The sequence below is a fragment of the Armigeres subalbatus genome, chromosome 3, assembly GCF_024139115.2.
Source record: "Armigeres subalbatus isolate Guangzhou_Male chromosome 3, GZ_Asu_2, whole genome shotgun sequence".
NCBI classification, from domain to species: Eukaryota; Metazoa; Arthropoda; class Insecta; order Diptera; family Culicidae; genus Armigeres; species Armigeres subalbatus.
The window spans coordinates 202588062-202605914 of NC_085141.1; the positions used below are offsets into that span (position 1 = coordinate 202588062).

At 39.3% G+C, this 17853-nt stretch overlaps 1 protein-coding gene across 3 annotated transcripts in view; it reads right to left on the minus strand.

Annotated features, from left to right (window-relative positions):
• The window catches only part of LOC134226664 (LIM/homeobox protein Lhx5), a 111797-nt gene that overhangs the window by 79616 nt on the left and 14328 nt on the right, over window positions 1-17853 (minus strand). For all 3 annotated transcript variants that reach the window (XM_062707576.1, XM_062707575.1, XM_062707577.1), the window contains exons 2-3: window positions 16031-16226; window positions 6974-7191 (exon numbers count right to left, since the gene is read on the minus strand). In XM_062707576.1, coding sequence (XP_062563560.1) covers window positions 6974-7191; window positions 16031-16226 — 414 coding nt within the window. The remainder of the gene's footprint in view (window positions 1-6973; window positions 7192-16030; window positions 16227-17853) is intronic.

Below are 17853 nucleotides of genomic sequence, written 5' to 3' on the forward strand. Positions count from 1 at the left end.
TGAGGATCATTCTTAACCTTTGTTTTAAGTATTTTTGTTTTAGTTTAATCCATTGCCATGCGTTATAATTTAGCCAAGGACTGTGAGTAGAATTAGCTTTTATATTTATACTTTTAGTCTTGGTACATTGTTCTAGTAAATTGTTGTATGCATCTACAATAGTGGTGATGGAAAAGTTTACATCATTATTACAGCTAAAAACCACTTAGAAACTGTGAATACATTTCATGCAGTTTATTTCTATCAACTTATTTTATTTTCAAATCCATTTGCGTTTTTGGCTCTAGAAATATTTATATCACCAGCAAAAAAAACGAGGACGTTTATTTTGAATGGAAAAAAATGTTGTAACTCGATCAATATCCAATATCGATATAAACCAACGATTTTGTATGACAACGTATTTCTGACAATCTCTACATCAATAAGATGGAATTCATCTACAGCGACATTTTTGAGTTAATCAAGCCCAAGCCTTCTCTGATATAAACAACAAGACCGCCAGACGATGTATCCCGGCAAGAAAATATAGAAGTATATCCTGGTATTTCATATAATACACTATTAGTAGTTTTTATCTATAATTTACTGATAACTAGTACATCTATAGAGACTTTGATCTCATCCAGAAATAAAGGAATATTATCAAACTTAAGCAAATCGTTCAAATCTTATGTTTCATTGTGCTATTCTTAGACAGGTGTTACTGTTTTCTACATAATTTATATTAAAGCCTTCAAGACAATCTTGATAAAACTTAATTGAGTTCGCCATTTTTACTTAATTACTCAAGAAAACAAAACAAAAATACTTCAAGCGCTATTAATTGCACTTAATTAATTGAGACCACACTTTCATTTGGTAGAGGGGTATTTCTTACTGATGGTTTACTACTACAACGGCTAATAAGATCATACATGTATTCTCTATTTACTATTATCTCAGGTTTGGAGTGTTCGTGCTTTTTTACTAAGATTTTTCCACTTCTTTTGGCCCAAACGTACTTAATTCCCAGTTTTTCTTGACACGCAACCCATAGCAAGCAATCACTTTATGCATTATTTCTAGAGTATTTACTTGGTATGGCATACCAAGAACTATTGCATTGTTGCGATTTACCAGATGATCGTTTTGATCGACATTGTATTCCAGTTTATCAACGATATTAGACATATCATGCTGTGTTTTCTTCAATCTACTGGTTTCTTGTTTCAACTCTCCATTCTCTTACTTCAAATCCTGAAAGTCAGACATAACTGAGTCAAATTTACAGGAAAGAAACTCTTGTGATTTTTCTATTGCTGCAGTGATATGCTGGACCTCACTCCTAACATTCTTAATTTCTTGGGAAACCAGTGGATGACTAATTACTTTGAGTTGTTAATGTGTAATAGGTCTTTTTAAATCCTCCTAACACAACCGGGAAAAGCCGTCTTACATAAGTTTTTCAGATAATTATGAAAAGTTATACTTCTCTCGTTTAAAATACTGACGTCTAAGCAATAGCATTGATTTAATGCCTGTCTGCAAAAAAATAAACCTTTGTTATATCATAAAACGGACCACATAATTTGAAAACATTCAACCATGGGAATAAATCCCTGAAAAGCAATTCTAGAGTGTTAATACAATAAGTTTAATTCATTCTTGACAACGCACATCCACTCAGTTTTGAATCAGTTTCGCAGAATCTGAATTCCTCAATTTTACTAATCGTGCCTCATTCATTGCTACAAAGCAAATATGAAGCGATCTGTATCGTTTGCAACGGACTGTGGAGTATGTGTAATCACGACGTTTTGATATCATACAAAACCGACCCAGGGTACCGATCCAGATTTTAAACTGAACTGACATTGATTAAACTTATAACTGAATTGCACAATTATTTTCGGAATAGTTTGTATGCTATTATTGGGCCCCAACGATTGAGATTCACTCGAAGGATTCTTGCGAAAACTTTAGAGGCTTTCAGGTGAGAAATAAACTCGATTCCCCGGGTGTGTATCCATTTGTGCCTGCCACACAAGACACATATTCATTCAAAAGCTGACCAAGTTCCGATTGGAATGTGAAGCTATAAAAAACAGATTTTAAGGAATAAATTTGTATGTTGCAGTTTTGTCATGTGCATACTTTAATTAAATTAGAAATCGTTTGTTTCTATGTTGATTATATCATTTCCTTTCCTTTCACGGGTTTCCAGCGTCAATACTGATTCTAGATCTCGGTAAATGTAGGAAAATGTACATACTTGTCTCCAAACTTATTAACATTTGTTTTGTTTTTTAATGTTGGGTCATTCTCCCCTACAAAGAATATTGCCATTGCTATGACCTATGGCAATTTAAAACCATGATGTTTGATACCCATATTTATGTGATTCATGATATAACTGAAAAATAAAAATAAAAAAAAACTATGGCCTTTTTGTTCAGAACTGGTTTTACGGAATTATGGAAACGGCCATATGTCGGGTGTTTGTTGACCGATCTATGTCATTAACTTATCAGTCTCAGGATAAGCTCTTGTTTCTGTTAAAATGTAATCAAAAAATATTTCACCAATCTAAAAAGAACAAACTCTCAAAAAATAACACTTCTGACATGCCCTCAAATAATTCTGAATATCTCCGGTACCCGGCGGTCTAAACATGAATTTGAACCAGTTTTCCCGTCGAACCCTGCCAGAACCGAAAAAAATCGGCTGAAGTTACAATGTCGAACTCACATGGTGTCACCCTGTCTGGAATGAATCAGACACTGTTGTTTGCTCAATTTTTTTACGAGATTCTACAGTGCATGTCGTTTATACATCGTAAGAATTATCTGTGCATCAGCAGTCAGCACCATAAACCAAGCAGGTATCTGTATAGAAGACATTGGAATTTCGTTCTTCAAACCGCCTACATATTGCAAATGTCAGTGCCACGCAGCTGACCAAAAGCAACATCCATCAACATTATTCTGCCATGAAATGTCGCAGCGGTTGAAAGTGTTTGGCTGTCACCTTCTGACATTTTTATTATTTATGCATCACTGCTACTGTTTGGTATGGTTGACATACCTATTCGAAATAACTATTGATATTGCGGTTTTGCTTGATACTTTGTCTTGATTGTTTTCTTCCATACTCTTAGCAAACCATAAAGCGAGATATGCAATATTATTCATGTTTTCATATATACACCCATACTTCGGTTAGTGGTGCAAAACGTCTTTGAATTTGAAAGGAGTGAAGAATTTATTTTATGCAACATATTTTATTAAATTATGACTAAATGAAATGTCTTCTTCATTTGTTTGCATAGTGTCTAAGAATGAGGCGTATATTGTCGCCTCGCAGCTTAGTATTCATCAACTGCTTTCACACACAGTGAACTGCGTGGTTTCCAGCTGACTTATATCATTTTAACATGATTTATTATCTTTTAGAAAGATAATTGACTATTAGATTATGATATAATGCTATGAAATAATAAAACTCTCGTCAAAGCGCAAAGAACGATTTGCATAACAGTTAATGTTGTTTGGCAAGTTAATAACCGATGTTGTTGAAATCAATATATCAATCAATATACAATCTCTTCCAATTTGAGTCCATGCGATCATGAAATTATTCGTTTGAACCATTGAACTGGTTAACATGGGGAGTCGGGGTACATTATGATAGTAATTTATACAAAGACATTTCACTCCAAAAATGAACTTTTTATAGGAGAATGATTGTGTGTAAGAACGTGTGCACAAAAGCAATGCAAAGCATTAGCTAATTTGTCATACAATAATAGAGTAAAGCGGGGCAAGTTCCCTTAGGGTATGTTCACAAATTACGTAACGCGTTTGGGGGAGAGGGAGGTCCAATTTGAATTATACTTTTTTACACTAAAACGTGGGGGAAGGGGTTTTATACTACCAAATGTTACGCATAACGTGAATGATAATTTTTGGTATTTCGAATTTGAATTTGAATTATTTTTTTTAATGAATGATTTAAGCAGTTGCTGATATTTCTTGATCAAAACGATGAATCCGAAAACACGTTATTGCTCCACGCATAATTGTCTTTTATTAGTCTTAGTAGACTTTAGCTTTTTATCTCAAAGTTGTCTATTTTAATGTATATTTTCGAAAAATCCTTAGAGATACCGAACTTTGCCTTTGGTATATTTGCCACATTGCTGAATTCCAGCGCTACATTTACTGCATATTGTGTTATTTTATGGGACGACATTAATTGGAATTTTGTTTTTTTATAAGGAATTCCAAATCAAGCAACGGCAAACGAGACAAATTAGAGAGTTCTAATGCTAAGTAAAGTAATGCTAATGTAAGTTTTAATGCTCTATCCACTTTAACCTCGTGAAAAAAATATGAGGCATTATGAGAGATATGTTGATCGTATTAGTCATTAACGAAATTAAACAAATAGCGGGACTGATTTGCGTAAAAAATGCCAGACGACAGAACTGAGCCCCTAAACTATTTTAATGGTCACTCATGACGTCAAATTCTATTTTCGACTTATTTCAATGAAAATGAGTTTTCTTAACAGTCCCTTAACAGTTCCAGACAGTTGGACGCTATATAGCAATGTAAATTGAGGATTTAAATGCCATTTTCTCAATTCTGGACCACGCCAGTAAAGGTTTTCTTCACAATTAGGGTAAAACGACCTATTATGGAGGGGTTGAGCACCGCGTTAAAACAAAACTGATATCAGAAAATATTTAAAATATGAACTGTTCATTTTCTTCATATTGCAGTAGTCGAATAGGATGCTTATTAACTCTAGTTTCGTAAATTGTCAATTGTGCTAAACGTATGTTATTTTGTTTTTATCACAATAAAAACAAACTACCGCAATAATAGGACGCAGTTGCCTATCGTTGCGATATTTTTTGAAGGTCAGTCCTATTGTTGCGGTATTATCTGTATTTCTTATGGAGAACGATACAATAACAATAGGACCTAAGCACTACCGCAATAATAGGTTCAATGGACGCAATTTTTTAATCAAAAATGTTGATTTTTCATCATTTTAAACGGAATTTTGTCAAACAAAAGGTGTTCTAGGGATTGATTCGAAGAGATTTAGCGGATCCACAATTGTTTTTTATGCTAGTATATTCAGAATGGATTATTTTAACACTACCCCAACATTAGGACATACTACAACGATAGGACGTTTTACCCTAATACCCTTATATAAAGGAGGAAACACAATTATCCTGTTGACCAATTGGTTTATTCATTTTCCGATTGTGAAAAAACTGCTAATCAAACTGACAACTCCGAGCAAGGCCGGGTACATACAGCTAGTGCTACATAAAAAAACCCAACTTAATTCACCGATTAGTGATACTGCCTTTCTCGCATTTAGCCAAGACACCAACCTTATATGATGCTAATATAGTTCGACGTACTATTTTCTTTATAACTTTCAAACGCAGCGGTCAATCGCTATCAAATTAAATAGTGACCAACTAGGCTTTGCCCCCTGTCGAATGAAACTTGTTGCGAGAGAATCGGTTAAGGATTACTATATGAAAAGTTGTCTAATGTTTTTCTTAGCTTTTGTGCACACACATACACATATGCATACACACGCACAGACAGACATGTTCTCAGTTCGATGAGCTGAGTCGATTGGTATATAACACTATGGGTCTACGAGCCTTCTATAAAAAGTTCGTTCTCGGAGTGAAATGATAGCCTTTCGGAACAACTTTTTTGTACGAGAAAGGCAAAAAGAAAAAAAAACTTCAAATTTTTCACAGTTACGCGTATGGGGAAGGTATTGGGTACCAAAAATGTTACTTTTTGTATGAGGGAGGGGGTCAAAAAGCCCGGTTTTCGCATTACGAAATTCGTGAACAGGCCCTTAAGGCTCCGTCAAACGTTGCAAGCAAACCACTCATGCGAGCGCATGATTTCTGAGAGCACTCGTAACTGCAGTCACCCGTAGCAGCTTTTAACTTTTAGCAAATATCAGATTTACTCTCATGCAAGTATAAACAAAATTGAAAATCACGTTTTCGGTCGAAAAATCTAATTATATTTCAATTTTTGCAATGCAACACTCTACAACCTGAAAACCTTTTCCATTTACATTCACACATTGAATCATTGTCCAATTAAGACGTGGCGCAGCCCAGAGAATATGTGTTGTAATCGCCATTTACGTTCAGACGTTAAAATTAAATCATTCGATTTCTGAACAATACACGGAATTATTCGTTTTTCTAAACAATACAGCCCACCACACCGTATAACCGTCTCTTAGGATAGAGAATAAATTTACCAGATTTAATTATTATTCATTCAGCACAAATCTGAAAAACCAGCGGTGTAAAACTAGCAGCACTACTTCCTTCCTTCAGTAGAAATAATCCCATTTGATTTTCCTGGTTTTTTTCGCAAATTTCGCTTCAAAACTTTTCCCAGCAAAATGAAAGTAGATCTGTTGGGCACACAAACTGACAAGCTAGCGCCCTATTCCACCGATTTGTTTAACTTTTAGTTAGAACTAATTTTTTCTCACGACCAAAGTTTTACTTTCGAATTGTCAAATCTAACCATGCTCCTGACCTGAGCAGGGTTATTTTTAACCACAGAGAAATAACCATAAAACTGTGCAATTTTAACTAAAAGTTAAATGGCTCGATGTAATGCTTGAACGAACTGAATCTCTAGAATTAAAAATGCAAAAATATACGTTTTCCCATACTAATTTCCATACAAACTTCTACGCGATGCGGAAAGCGAAGAAGCAACCAATCGGGCACAAAATATGCACAGTTGTTTAAGACCCCAAATGGTATCGAAAAAAAACATTGATTTGAATAAATGACCATGATGCCCCAGAACATATAAGATAAAAGACAAAAGATATTATTTGGTCCGTAAGCTCATGATTCCAATGTTTCGAAGGATAGAAACATAGCAGTATATGATCATTAACCTTCCATTACCTGTCATTGAGGAGTGTGGTCCTTTCCCGAGCATATAATCGTCCTTACAGATAAATTTATTGTCATCTAAAACATATAGCTGTTCACCGGTGCTCAGCTGTTTTCTACAAATACAACACGTAAAACAATTCAAATGAAACACTTTATCACGCGGCTTTCGAACTAAATCCGAGGGCGCAATGCCTTGACCACAACCACTGCACTTTGTACCATATCTCCTGAAAAAAAAGAAAAAGTTTGGTCAATGCAAAATTACATTTATTTCGATGGTACTTATAAAATATTGTAGTTCAGAAGAAAATAAAAGAAAACTAATGCAATTCACATCAAAGTACCTAGTCATAGAAGTGACGCAATTCCCTCCGCTCTAAAAACCGATTAGACAGCAAATGCGATATGTATTCCAATTTAACACTGCCGTTCTTTGTTAGTATATGCAGGGTGCGTGACGAATTTTTGCAATAAATTTCAAAATGTTAATTTCATAACAGGATTCAGACTCATTCGTCAGCAGTTTTGCAGTAAATTTCAAATAGATTTTTTCTATGATTGCATAAAAAGATTCAGATATACATATTTGGGAATACTGGATAATTATATTTAGTGTAAATTTTGCTATGTTTTTCGTTTACTGCATAATAATAGTGCAAATATTTGTGGAACAGGCCGTACTTAATATTAACAGTTTTTCAATCCGAGCTTGACGGTTTTTATGATCAAACGTTCTGAAACCCCAACTTTCTTTAATACATGAAAAATCTACTAACCCATAATAAAAATTGCCAGAACCGAATATGGAAGTATAAAACTAAACCCCAAATTCAATCAAATTTGCAGCTACTATAGCCATATAGTACCTTGTGTTATGTTGTAGCTAGTGTTGTGTTATATACAACAAGCGAAGTTTTTTGCGACAGTATTGTACGTCGTACAACAATATGCGCACTCGAACGTATAATAATAAACTATATTCATTAAGTTCTTCAAATAAATGCAAGAGTGATATCTATTTTCAGTTTGCCTACCAATCGGTGGATCGGCTACTCCTACACCTGTGCCCTGCGAATCATATCCATCAACACATGGGCAAGACTCAAGGCTTTATCCGAGGGAAGACGTGATCAGACATTTTTCGTTGTAGAAAATACCAACGACTGTAATCCAGCCAAGATACACCAGAGCCGTTCAGTTATACATCTCTGGGTCTATTTGATAATCATACGTTGCTTCCTGATCAAAATACATTAAAAAAAAGAGCTGTAAAATGACTAGCTTTGGTGCTAAAATTAAATGTTCCTTTCTAAACGTTTCTCGAGAGCACCCCAGCGACTGCAGGTTACGCCTATTCGATTGGTTTTTCATTCTTGACGTATCAGAGGACTTTTGGGATAAAATCAGTCTAAATGAATTTGTGGCCTGATCGGGAACGATTATAAAGGAATGGCCATATCTCACTTAATTCTTTTCCGGTTCCATATAAATTTTCCAGTTGAGGTATCCCTGAATTGTCAAAATCGGATGATGATTGACATAGTTACAACAAATGTAATTATGCCCGAAATTTTCCTATTCCAGTTATGTTGGCTGTATGTTCTTCTCAGTTGCATGTATCCATCGGATCCTATTTGTGATAACCGAATAACAACCAGATACATTGTTTATATCTACGGTTTTGTGCAATACTGGCATATACAACTCAAACATTTTGATGGCAAAGAACGGAAAAAGGCACAAATTTTCATTTGGCAATGACCCAGTTCAATAATATATGATATATATGAAAAGCTATGTGAAATGATATACATGAAAAGCTATGTTAATTGCTTATTTTTATAATAATTTATAATTTGAAGTCATTTTGCCTAACCAACAAAACCAATCCATTTTGAGAAAGATCCACAAAATTCGAAATAGTCACCAAAATATAGAACTTCCTTGTTTTGAGTCAAAAAATGTTAAGTGTCGTTTCTGAAAAAAATGCAAATTTCGAGTAGAAGAGAATTTCAGCAAATCTGACTTGACAGTACATACCTACATTCATGGTCAAGTCATTCAAAAATTGACAATTACCTAGGCGATGACCAGTCTCACGATTGAAAGCCTGGAACATAGAAGTGCAAGTCACTAGGTTTCGACAGTATTCGGTATGGGTTTCAGTAGACTGTAGAAGGTTTAACTTCAAAACTTTTGAGCACGGTTATTTGCGGGCGGACAGAATAATTAGAAATCATGCGCGCGCTTTGGCACCGTTTTAAAATTTCCTCTTTCATCGCCTCGCTTCCTGTTGACACGCATATGCATTGCGTTCGCTGAATCAACTGTGGCGTTAAGTAATTCCGAAAGGAACATCCTGCCCCCAGTTAAAGCTTCACGGTTCAAGAAATTATTGATGATCAGGCTGGTCTTGGTTTTCCTCAAATGGCAAAACAAATAGGGCTTCGCAATCGATCGGACGAAAGCTTCGCTGAAAACGTATACAAACTTTGAGCACCACGACAAACAACAGTAGATGTCGGTTCTTGTCTTGTAGACGCACGATCATCCCAGGTCGGACGTTGGATACGCCCAACAAACATTGGATGCTGATAAAGTGCTTATTCAACCAAAAAAAGTTTTCTTCAACTAAAAAAACAGCTTATCCAACTTAAATTAATTAATGATTTGAGTGTATTACTTCTATGTGAAGTTAAACGATTTACAATGATATGAAAATGCTAATGTCATCTTCTAAACTTAGACGTACATGTTTATGATAGAATTAGAGGCGAAAGTATACAATTGATAGTTCCGTTAGGATACGACAAGCATGAAGAATGTTTTTATCGAAGTCGATTTGAAAGCGAGCGGAGAGCAATATTTGTGATGGCACATATCGCACGACTTTCCTTCTGCCAAACTCCCGTATGAAGGTGGAGGGAAGAATATCAGTGTGGAAGCTGAGGCCAGTGGAGATATATCAGCTTCCTTCTTTATGCCTGCCGTATCCTAACGGAACTATCAATTCTATACTTTCGCCTCTAATTCTATCATGAACATGTACGTCTAAGTTTGGAAGCAACTTAAATTGCTTGTAGGGTCTCGGTTGCAAGACGCACTAGTATTCAGTAAGACCAAGCCCTACAAAATTGTTCACGAAGTAACGATGTTTCGAAACATCTCGAATAAACGGTGAAGCTCGTTATTAGAACCACAGAAATTTGTCGCATTATCAGACGGAATTTGCTAAGCAACTCCCCTACGGCTTACGAGAAATGCGGTGAGAAATGCATCGGTTGTCGAATCGAATACGAAACCCACACCAGTCACTCGTTGTTTTGGGAGATCGCCCATAAGCTGAGAAACACCTGTTGGATTCGATTGAAAGCATTTCACGCATGATTTAAAACCGCCTAAACGATGACCGATTTGATTGAAATTTTGTCCAGAGCATCAGGACATCAAATAGAACCGAATAACGGGGCGGCCCATCTAAAAACTTGGAAAAAGTTTTTTTCCATACTAATTTGAGCCACCCTAATACTGGTTCAATTACTCGAGGCTCTCGATGTGGTTGAAGCATTCATCGAGCAGGAAACGCAGTTCTCTGTGGGATACGGAGGTCATTCTCCTTAGGGATAGAAGGCTTTGGATAGTGTGTATCCACAATTACAGTTTGGTTCTTGTAGCATTCTGTAAAGACTGCCCATGCCTATGCGTAGTTGCCTTCATGTATCATCTTCTCATCGAGTACTCCTGCTGCCGCTCCGACCAGTACCTTGTCCAGGTGGTCTGCCGTAATCTGGAAAAGTGACGAAACAGCCATTTTACAACATGCATGTTTTCCATTTTTCTGTTAAAGAGCTCGATGAGTAGTACTCGTTAACACCATTTTTGGAAAATGGCGTATACGTCACTTTTTCAGATTACGGCAGTGGTGGAGTTTGATGGCATCCGTATCGCAGCAGAATCTTATGCATCGCATGGTCCCTCTAGTGTTTAAGGGATATGATTTCGCAGCTATCGCGGAATCGCATACAGCAGCCGACGGGTGATCACCTTTTTCGTTCGTGTCAGCATTGTTGGAACCGTTGGAACCTGAGTGTATTATATAGATTTGCGCAAAAAGTAAAGCCAAACCTACCTATTCAACTGTCAAACCATCTACATATCGAGCAAAGTAAACAAATGATTGTTGGTCTGCCCCTCAAAGGTGGAAGTATTGTTATTGCCTTTTGATTATTATGGTAAACCACTTTCAAGTCGAGTCTAGTACGAGACACTGAAGACGACTTTACTGTTGAGTTCGAAAAACGAATCTGTTAAAGGTTCAATAAAGTAGTAGAATTAAATGGAATAGTACAAACTCGTCTTATGACAAGTGAATAATTTGTTATCAAGACACTGAATAAGAGCTAATAACAAGCCAATTTATTGTCAATTACACAGATAAAAATATTTTGCATTTAAAATTTATTTTCATGCCCATTCATTCATTTATTTAGTTAACATCTAAACAGATAACACTGAATCAACAATTTGACGCCACAATACACGGTTCGAGGCCGCATCTCTCCATCCTCGGATACGCCCCACGCTCGCCAGGTCGTTCTGCACCTGGTCTGCCCATCTCGCTCGCTGCGCTCCACGCCGTCTCGTACCTGCCGGATCGGAAGCGAACGCCATCTTTGCAGGGTTGCTGTCCGGCATTCTTGCAACGTGTCCTGCCCATCGTACCCTTCCGGCTTTAGCTACCTTCTGGATACTGGGTTCGCCGTAGAGTTGGGCGAGCTCATGGTTCATTCTTCGCCGCCACACACCGTCTTCTTGCACACCGCCAAAGATGGTCCTAAGCACCCGTCTCTCGAATACTCCGAGTGCTTGCAAGTCCTCCTCGAGCATTGTCCATGTTTCATGACCGTAGAGGACAACCGGTCTTATAAGCGTCTTGTACATGACACATTTGGTGCGGTGGCGAATCTTTTTCGACCGCAGTTTCTTCTGGAGCCCGTAGTAGGCCCGACTTCCACAGATGATACGCCTTCGTATTTCACGACTAACGTTGTTGTCAGCCGTTAGCAAGGATCCGAGGTAGACGAATTCCTCGACCACCTCGAAGGTATCCCCGTCTATCGTAACACTGCTTCCCAGGCGGGCCCTGTCGCGCTCGGTTCCGCCCACAAGCATGTACTTTGTCTTTGACGCATTCACCACCAGTCCAACTTTTGTTGCTTCACGTTTCAGGCGGGTGTACAGTTCTGCCACCTTTGCAAATGTTCGGCCGACAATGTCCATGTCATCCGCGAAGCAAATAAATTGACTGGATCTGTTGAAAATCGTACCCCGGCTGTTACACCCGGCTCTCCGCATGACACCTTCTAGCGCAATGTTGAACAACAGGCACGAAAGTCCATCACCTTGTCTTAGCCCCGGCGCGATTCGAACGAACTGGAGTGTTCGCCCGAAATCTTCACACAGTTTTGCACACCATCCACCGTTGCTTTGATCAGTCTGGTAAGCTTCCCAGGGAAGCTGTTCTCGTCCATAATTTTCCATAGCTCTACGCGGTTTATACTGTCGTATGCCGCCTTGAAATCAACGAACAGATGGTGCGTTGGGACCTGGTATTCACGGCATTTTTGAAGGATTTGCCGTACAGTAAAGATCTGGTCCGTTGTCGAGCGGCCGTCAACGAAGCCGGCTTGATAACTTCCCACGAACTCGTTCACTAATGGTGACAGACGACGGAAGATGATCTGGGATATCACTTTGTAGGCGGCATTAAGGATGGTGATCGCTCGAAAGTTCTCACACTCCAGTTTGTCGCCTTTCTTGTAGATGGGGCATATAACCCCTTCCTTCCACTCCTCCGGTAGCTGTTCGGTTTCCCAGATTCTGACTATCAGTTTGTGCAGGCAAGTGGCCAGCTTTTCCGGGCCCATCTTGATGAGCTCAGCTCCGATGCCATCCTTACCAGCTGCTTTATTGGTCTTTAGCTGTTGAATGGCATCCTTAACTTCCCTCAAGGTGGGGGCTGGTTGGCTTCCATCGTCCGCTGAACTGACGTAGTCATCTCCTCCGCTGCCTTGACTTCCACTGCCTGTACTCTCAGCGCCATTCAGATGTTCCTCGTAGTGCTGCGTCCACCTTTCGATCACCACACGTTCGTCCGTCAAGATGCTCCCATCCTTATCCCGGCACATTTCGGCTCGCGGCACGAAGCCTTTGCGGGATGCGTTGAGCTTCTGATAGAACTTGCGTGTTTCTTGAGAACGGCACAGCTGTTCCATCTCCTCGCACTCCGCTTCTTCCAGGCGGCGTTTCTTCTCCTGAAAAAGGCGGGTCTGCTGTCTCCGCTTCCGTCTATAACGTTCCACGTTCTGCCGGGTACCTTGCTGCAGCGCGACCGCCCGCGCTGCGTCCTTCTCCTCCAGAATCTGTCTGCACTCTTCGTCGAACCAATCGTTCCGTCGACTTCGACCCATATATCCGACGTTGTTCTCCGCTGCGTCGTTAATGGCTGCTTTGACTGTATTCCAGCAGTCCTCAAGAGGGGCCCCATCGAGCTCACCCTCTTCCGGCAACGCTGCCTCGAGATGCTGCGCGTATGCAGTGGCGACATCAGGTTGCTTCAGTCGCTCTAGGTCGTACCGCGGCGGTCGTCGGTACCGAACATTGTTGATGACGGATAGTTTTGGGCGCAGTTTAACCATCACCAGATAGTGGTCAGAGTCGATGTTAGCGCCACGATATGTCCTGACGTCGATAATGTCAGAGAAGTGCCGTCCATCAATCAGAACGTGGTCGATTTGTGATTCTGTCTGCAGTGGTGATCTCCAGGTGTACCGATACGGGAGGCTGTGTTGGAAGTAGGTGCTGCGAATGGCCATATTCTTGGAGGCGGCGAAATCAATTAGTCGTAGGCCGTTTTCGTTCGTCAGCCGGTGAGCGCTGAACTTTCCAATAGTCGGTCTAAACTCCTCCTCTTGGCCAACCTGAGCGTTCAAATCTCCTATGATGATTTTGACGTCGTGGCTTGGGCAGCTGTCGTACTCACGTTCCAGCTGCGCGTAGAATGCGTCCTCATCATCATCAGTGCTTCCGGAGTGTGGGCTATGGACGTTGATTATGCTGAAGTTGAAGAACCGACCTTTGATCCTCAACCTGCACATTCTTTCATTGATCGGCCACCACCCGATCACGCGCCTTTGCATGTCGCCCATCACTATGAAAGCTGTTCCCAGCTCGTGTGTGTTGCCGCAGCTCTGGTAGATGGTATGATTACCTCTAAACGTTCGCACCATTGATCCCCTCCAACAAACCTCCTGCAGCGCTACGATGCCGAATCCACGGTCCTTGAGCACATCGGCGAGTATGCGTGTGCTCCCGATGAAGTTGAGAGATTTGCAGTTCCACGAACCGAGTTTCCAATCGCTAGTCCCTTTTCGTCGCAGTGGTCTTCGCCGATGGTTCCGGTCCGTACTCTCTTGTTGATTATTCGTTGCTTATGATTTTTTAAAGGCTGGCTTGCAGGGCCTGACACCAACCCCCCTTAATTTCCTCCTTATTTCCGGTGGACCATGGTGCACAGTTTCACTTAGAATCCATCGCTGGCAATCGGACGATGGTCAGCCGCCCCTAACATGGAGAACAGACGCTGTTGTGAGCCGATCCTGACATGGAGAACAGACGCTCAATAAGATTTGCACCTCCGGAAGGAGCAAACCCCCTTCCCTGTCAGCATACGACCATAGTTCCCACCGGGGTTGGTTACCCGATCTTTCCTAAGGTTGCTCGTATCCCGGCCAGCACCGCGGGGAGGTAGGGATAGGAGTTGCTGGGTAAGAGGCTAAGTACCGCGAGATGGGGTCTATTTTATTCCTTCAGGTACGCGAAGTACCAATGGTACGCTTTACCCAGCATTTGCCGTGCCATGTCCACATGCCCATATAAAACGCAAAATGCAATTGAACCGTTTGTTTGAGAAACTGCATACTAATGTGACATTTTTAGCCAAAATGAGATTTTAATATAAGCTGAGTCCTCGTCCAAAAATGTATATGAAAAACAATTTTCGTTTGTTTGCGAAACTACATAGGGGAACTGTTCCATTTTCCATCTCATAGAACATATATTCATCTCATTTCAAAGCAGAGAAATACAGCACCATTCTTGTCGCTTCTTTTTGCTAACATGCGTGCTCACTGCTGAAAAAAATCACAAAAATGATTCAATTGAATTTACTGTTATTTTATATCTGCGCTAGTTTGTGAAATTAAATCCTTTTGATTTGAATATCGAATATTCATCCCTATGTTGGAAACAAAGGAATTTTAACATTTAGTTGAATTTTCATTACTTTTTGCTGTGTAGTTTATGTAACTTGTTCCATCAAACGAGACTTCGTTTTGGTGTGTACACTTGAGTATACAAGAATGGCACAAAACGTTCTCCATTCATAATCATGATATGCTACCACAAACTGGATCGGAAGTATTATTGATTATCTCGAATAAATTTCATATTTTGCCATTAAGCAGGTTCCAACCCACAACAAATTTCAGAAATGAGAAACCAAATTTTCAACCGTTTAGACGATGCACAAAATTAAGCCCTCGTCGTATGGGAAATCTACTCATCTTAAGCAATATCATTCAACATTGCGAACACACCTTTTTTGTCTGGAGTGATTTTTCTCTTCGTCATATAGCCACTTTTTGAATGAAAGAAGGCGAGCGCAGCTCAATATAGAGGGAATAAATTACCGTATAGGATCAATCTTACCATTTTTATCTCACCAACTCTGGTTGAAGCAAAGGAAGTTCTGAATTCTTACACAAGCACACTTTTATGGTTTGAGGCACTCTATAGCCACAACACAAGAAGATGAATGCGTGATCTCGAATACCGATAATTATAATCTTTAAGGCCATTTTTTCAAGCCACTACTTCTGGATAAATATATATGTATATATTGTATGTAAATCTTTGCTTTCGGCAAATGAGCTTCTGAATGGGCTGTCTCATCTCTCCCGTGTTCCCGGGCCTTAAAACTATAGAAAGGAAATGTAGGTTACTTACCTAAAAAAGTCGTTCCTGCAATAGAGCTTCGACTCCCGACTGAAGCATTTGTCTGAAAGAGGCTGATGACACTCGCAACAGCGCACGCACGACGCATGCCAGCCTCTTTCCAGTACATTCAGAAGGAATTTGTCTAGGATTGGCTTATTACATCCGGCACATGGGTCGCCGACCCCGGATGGCGGCTCACCTCGACCTGTAATTATCAATCACGAACGCAACAAGAGAGGAAACAAACAAGATAAATTAAACTTTTTGACAAGCTTGGAAACTAAAATATCAATCATTACATCATTTTCAACTTGCTACTGTAGAAGGACTGAACAAATGTTTAACATATATTTATACACCAATTCCGTATGAAAACAATATATGCATGATATGTAATATACTAATTCCTCCGATTTTTGCAATACATACTAGACGATTCTTTCAATAAACATGTATTTTTTTCATTTCGCAATTTCGAGACGGGTTCAAAATTTAATCAGAACTTTTGAACAGGTCAACAGTTTTCCATTCAGGAGTTTGATGACCTAAGTTGATCACTCAACAATATTTACGTTAATACATCATAACATACACTGTTTTCTATTAAATTACTTCGGGAGAAACTTACATTCTGAAGACGCGATTACGTGCATCGGAAATGCAATGTTGACTTTTTTTAGTCAATTAGTATGTGACACCATGAGTCTCTGTGGGGCCCTCCTTAGCCGTGCGGTAAGACGCGCGGCTACAAAGCAAGACCATGCTGAGGGTGGCTGGGTTCGATTCCCGGTGCCGGTCTAGGCAATTTTCGGATTGGGAATTATCTCGGCTTCCCTGGGCATAAAAGTATCATCGTGTTAGCCTCATGATATACGAATGCAAAATGGTAACCTGGCTTAGAAACCTCGCAGTTAATAACTGTGGAAGCGCTTAATGAATACTAAGCTGCGAGGCGGCTCTGTCCCAGTGTAGGGATGTAATACCAATTAGAAGAAGAAGAAGAAGCTACTCCATGATTCAATAGAACTTGCGAAATTTTACAAAAAGACAAGTGAAAGGAGCTTGTGATTGATCTATCTCAATGTGCAAATTTCGGATATATTATGGAGTAGCTACTAGTTACGAATTGTACGATCATCCTGCTCATACTCTTGTTTAATTTATAAGTGAATATACACACTTAAAATAGATTTCGCTGTTCGGTTTTTTTTTTGACGAAGAACTACGGTAAACTAATCAAATTACAGTAAGTTTGGTTAACAAGATTAATTTTACCGAATATCAGTAAAATTGTACCGAACGAATTGTAATTCCAAAATGATTTGAGTGAGCTCGGTAGTTAAAATTACAGTTTGTTCTGTAAAATCTTATTATCGCCTTACATTGTAAAATAATTACCAAACAAACAGCAAAACAAGTTATGTATTACAAAACTACGGTAAAGCGATAAACTGTCGAAGCCATTTTTGTTTGGCACTTTGTTGTTTCGAATTTTCCAACAGTTTCAGTAGGATTTCTAAAAAAAACTTGTTAATATGTTAAGAGGCAAATAATAACAGGTATGTTTAGTTCTTGAACAATTTTTTTTTTTATAACGCCATCACTTTTCTTCAGCTTTCTGTGTCTTTTACTTTAGTTCGATGCGGTATCTTCTGAATCATTTGATGCGTAGATTAATATTGATGATGGAGGATTGACAAAAGTTTTTTTCAAGCCTAAAAAGATGACACATTCCGCAATGAAACGACAAAACACACGGTTAATGCTACCTTACACCTCGGGAAAATTTTCCGCCGGATTTTGGTCCCCGTGCGTTTTAAATGGGGCCGGGA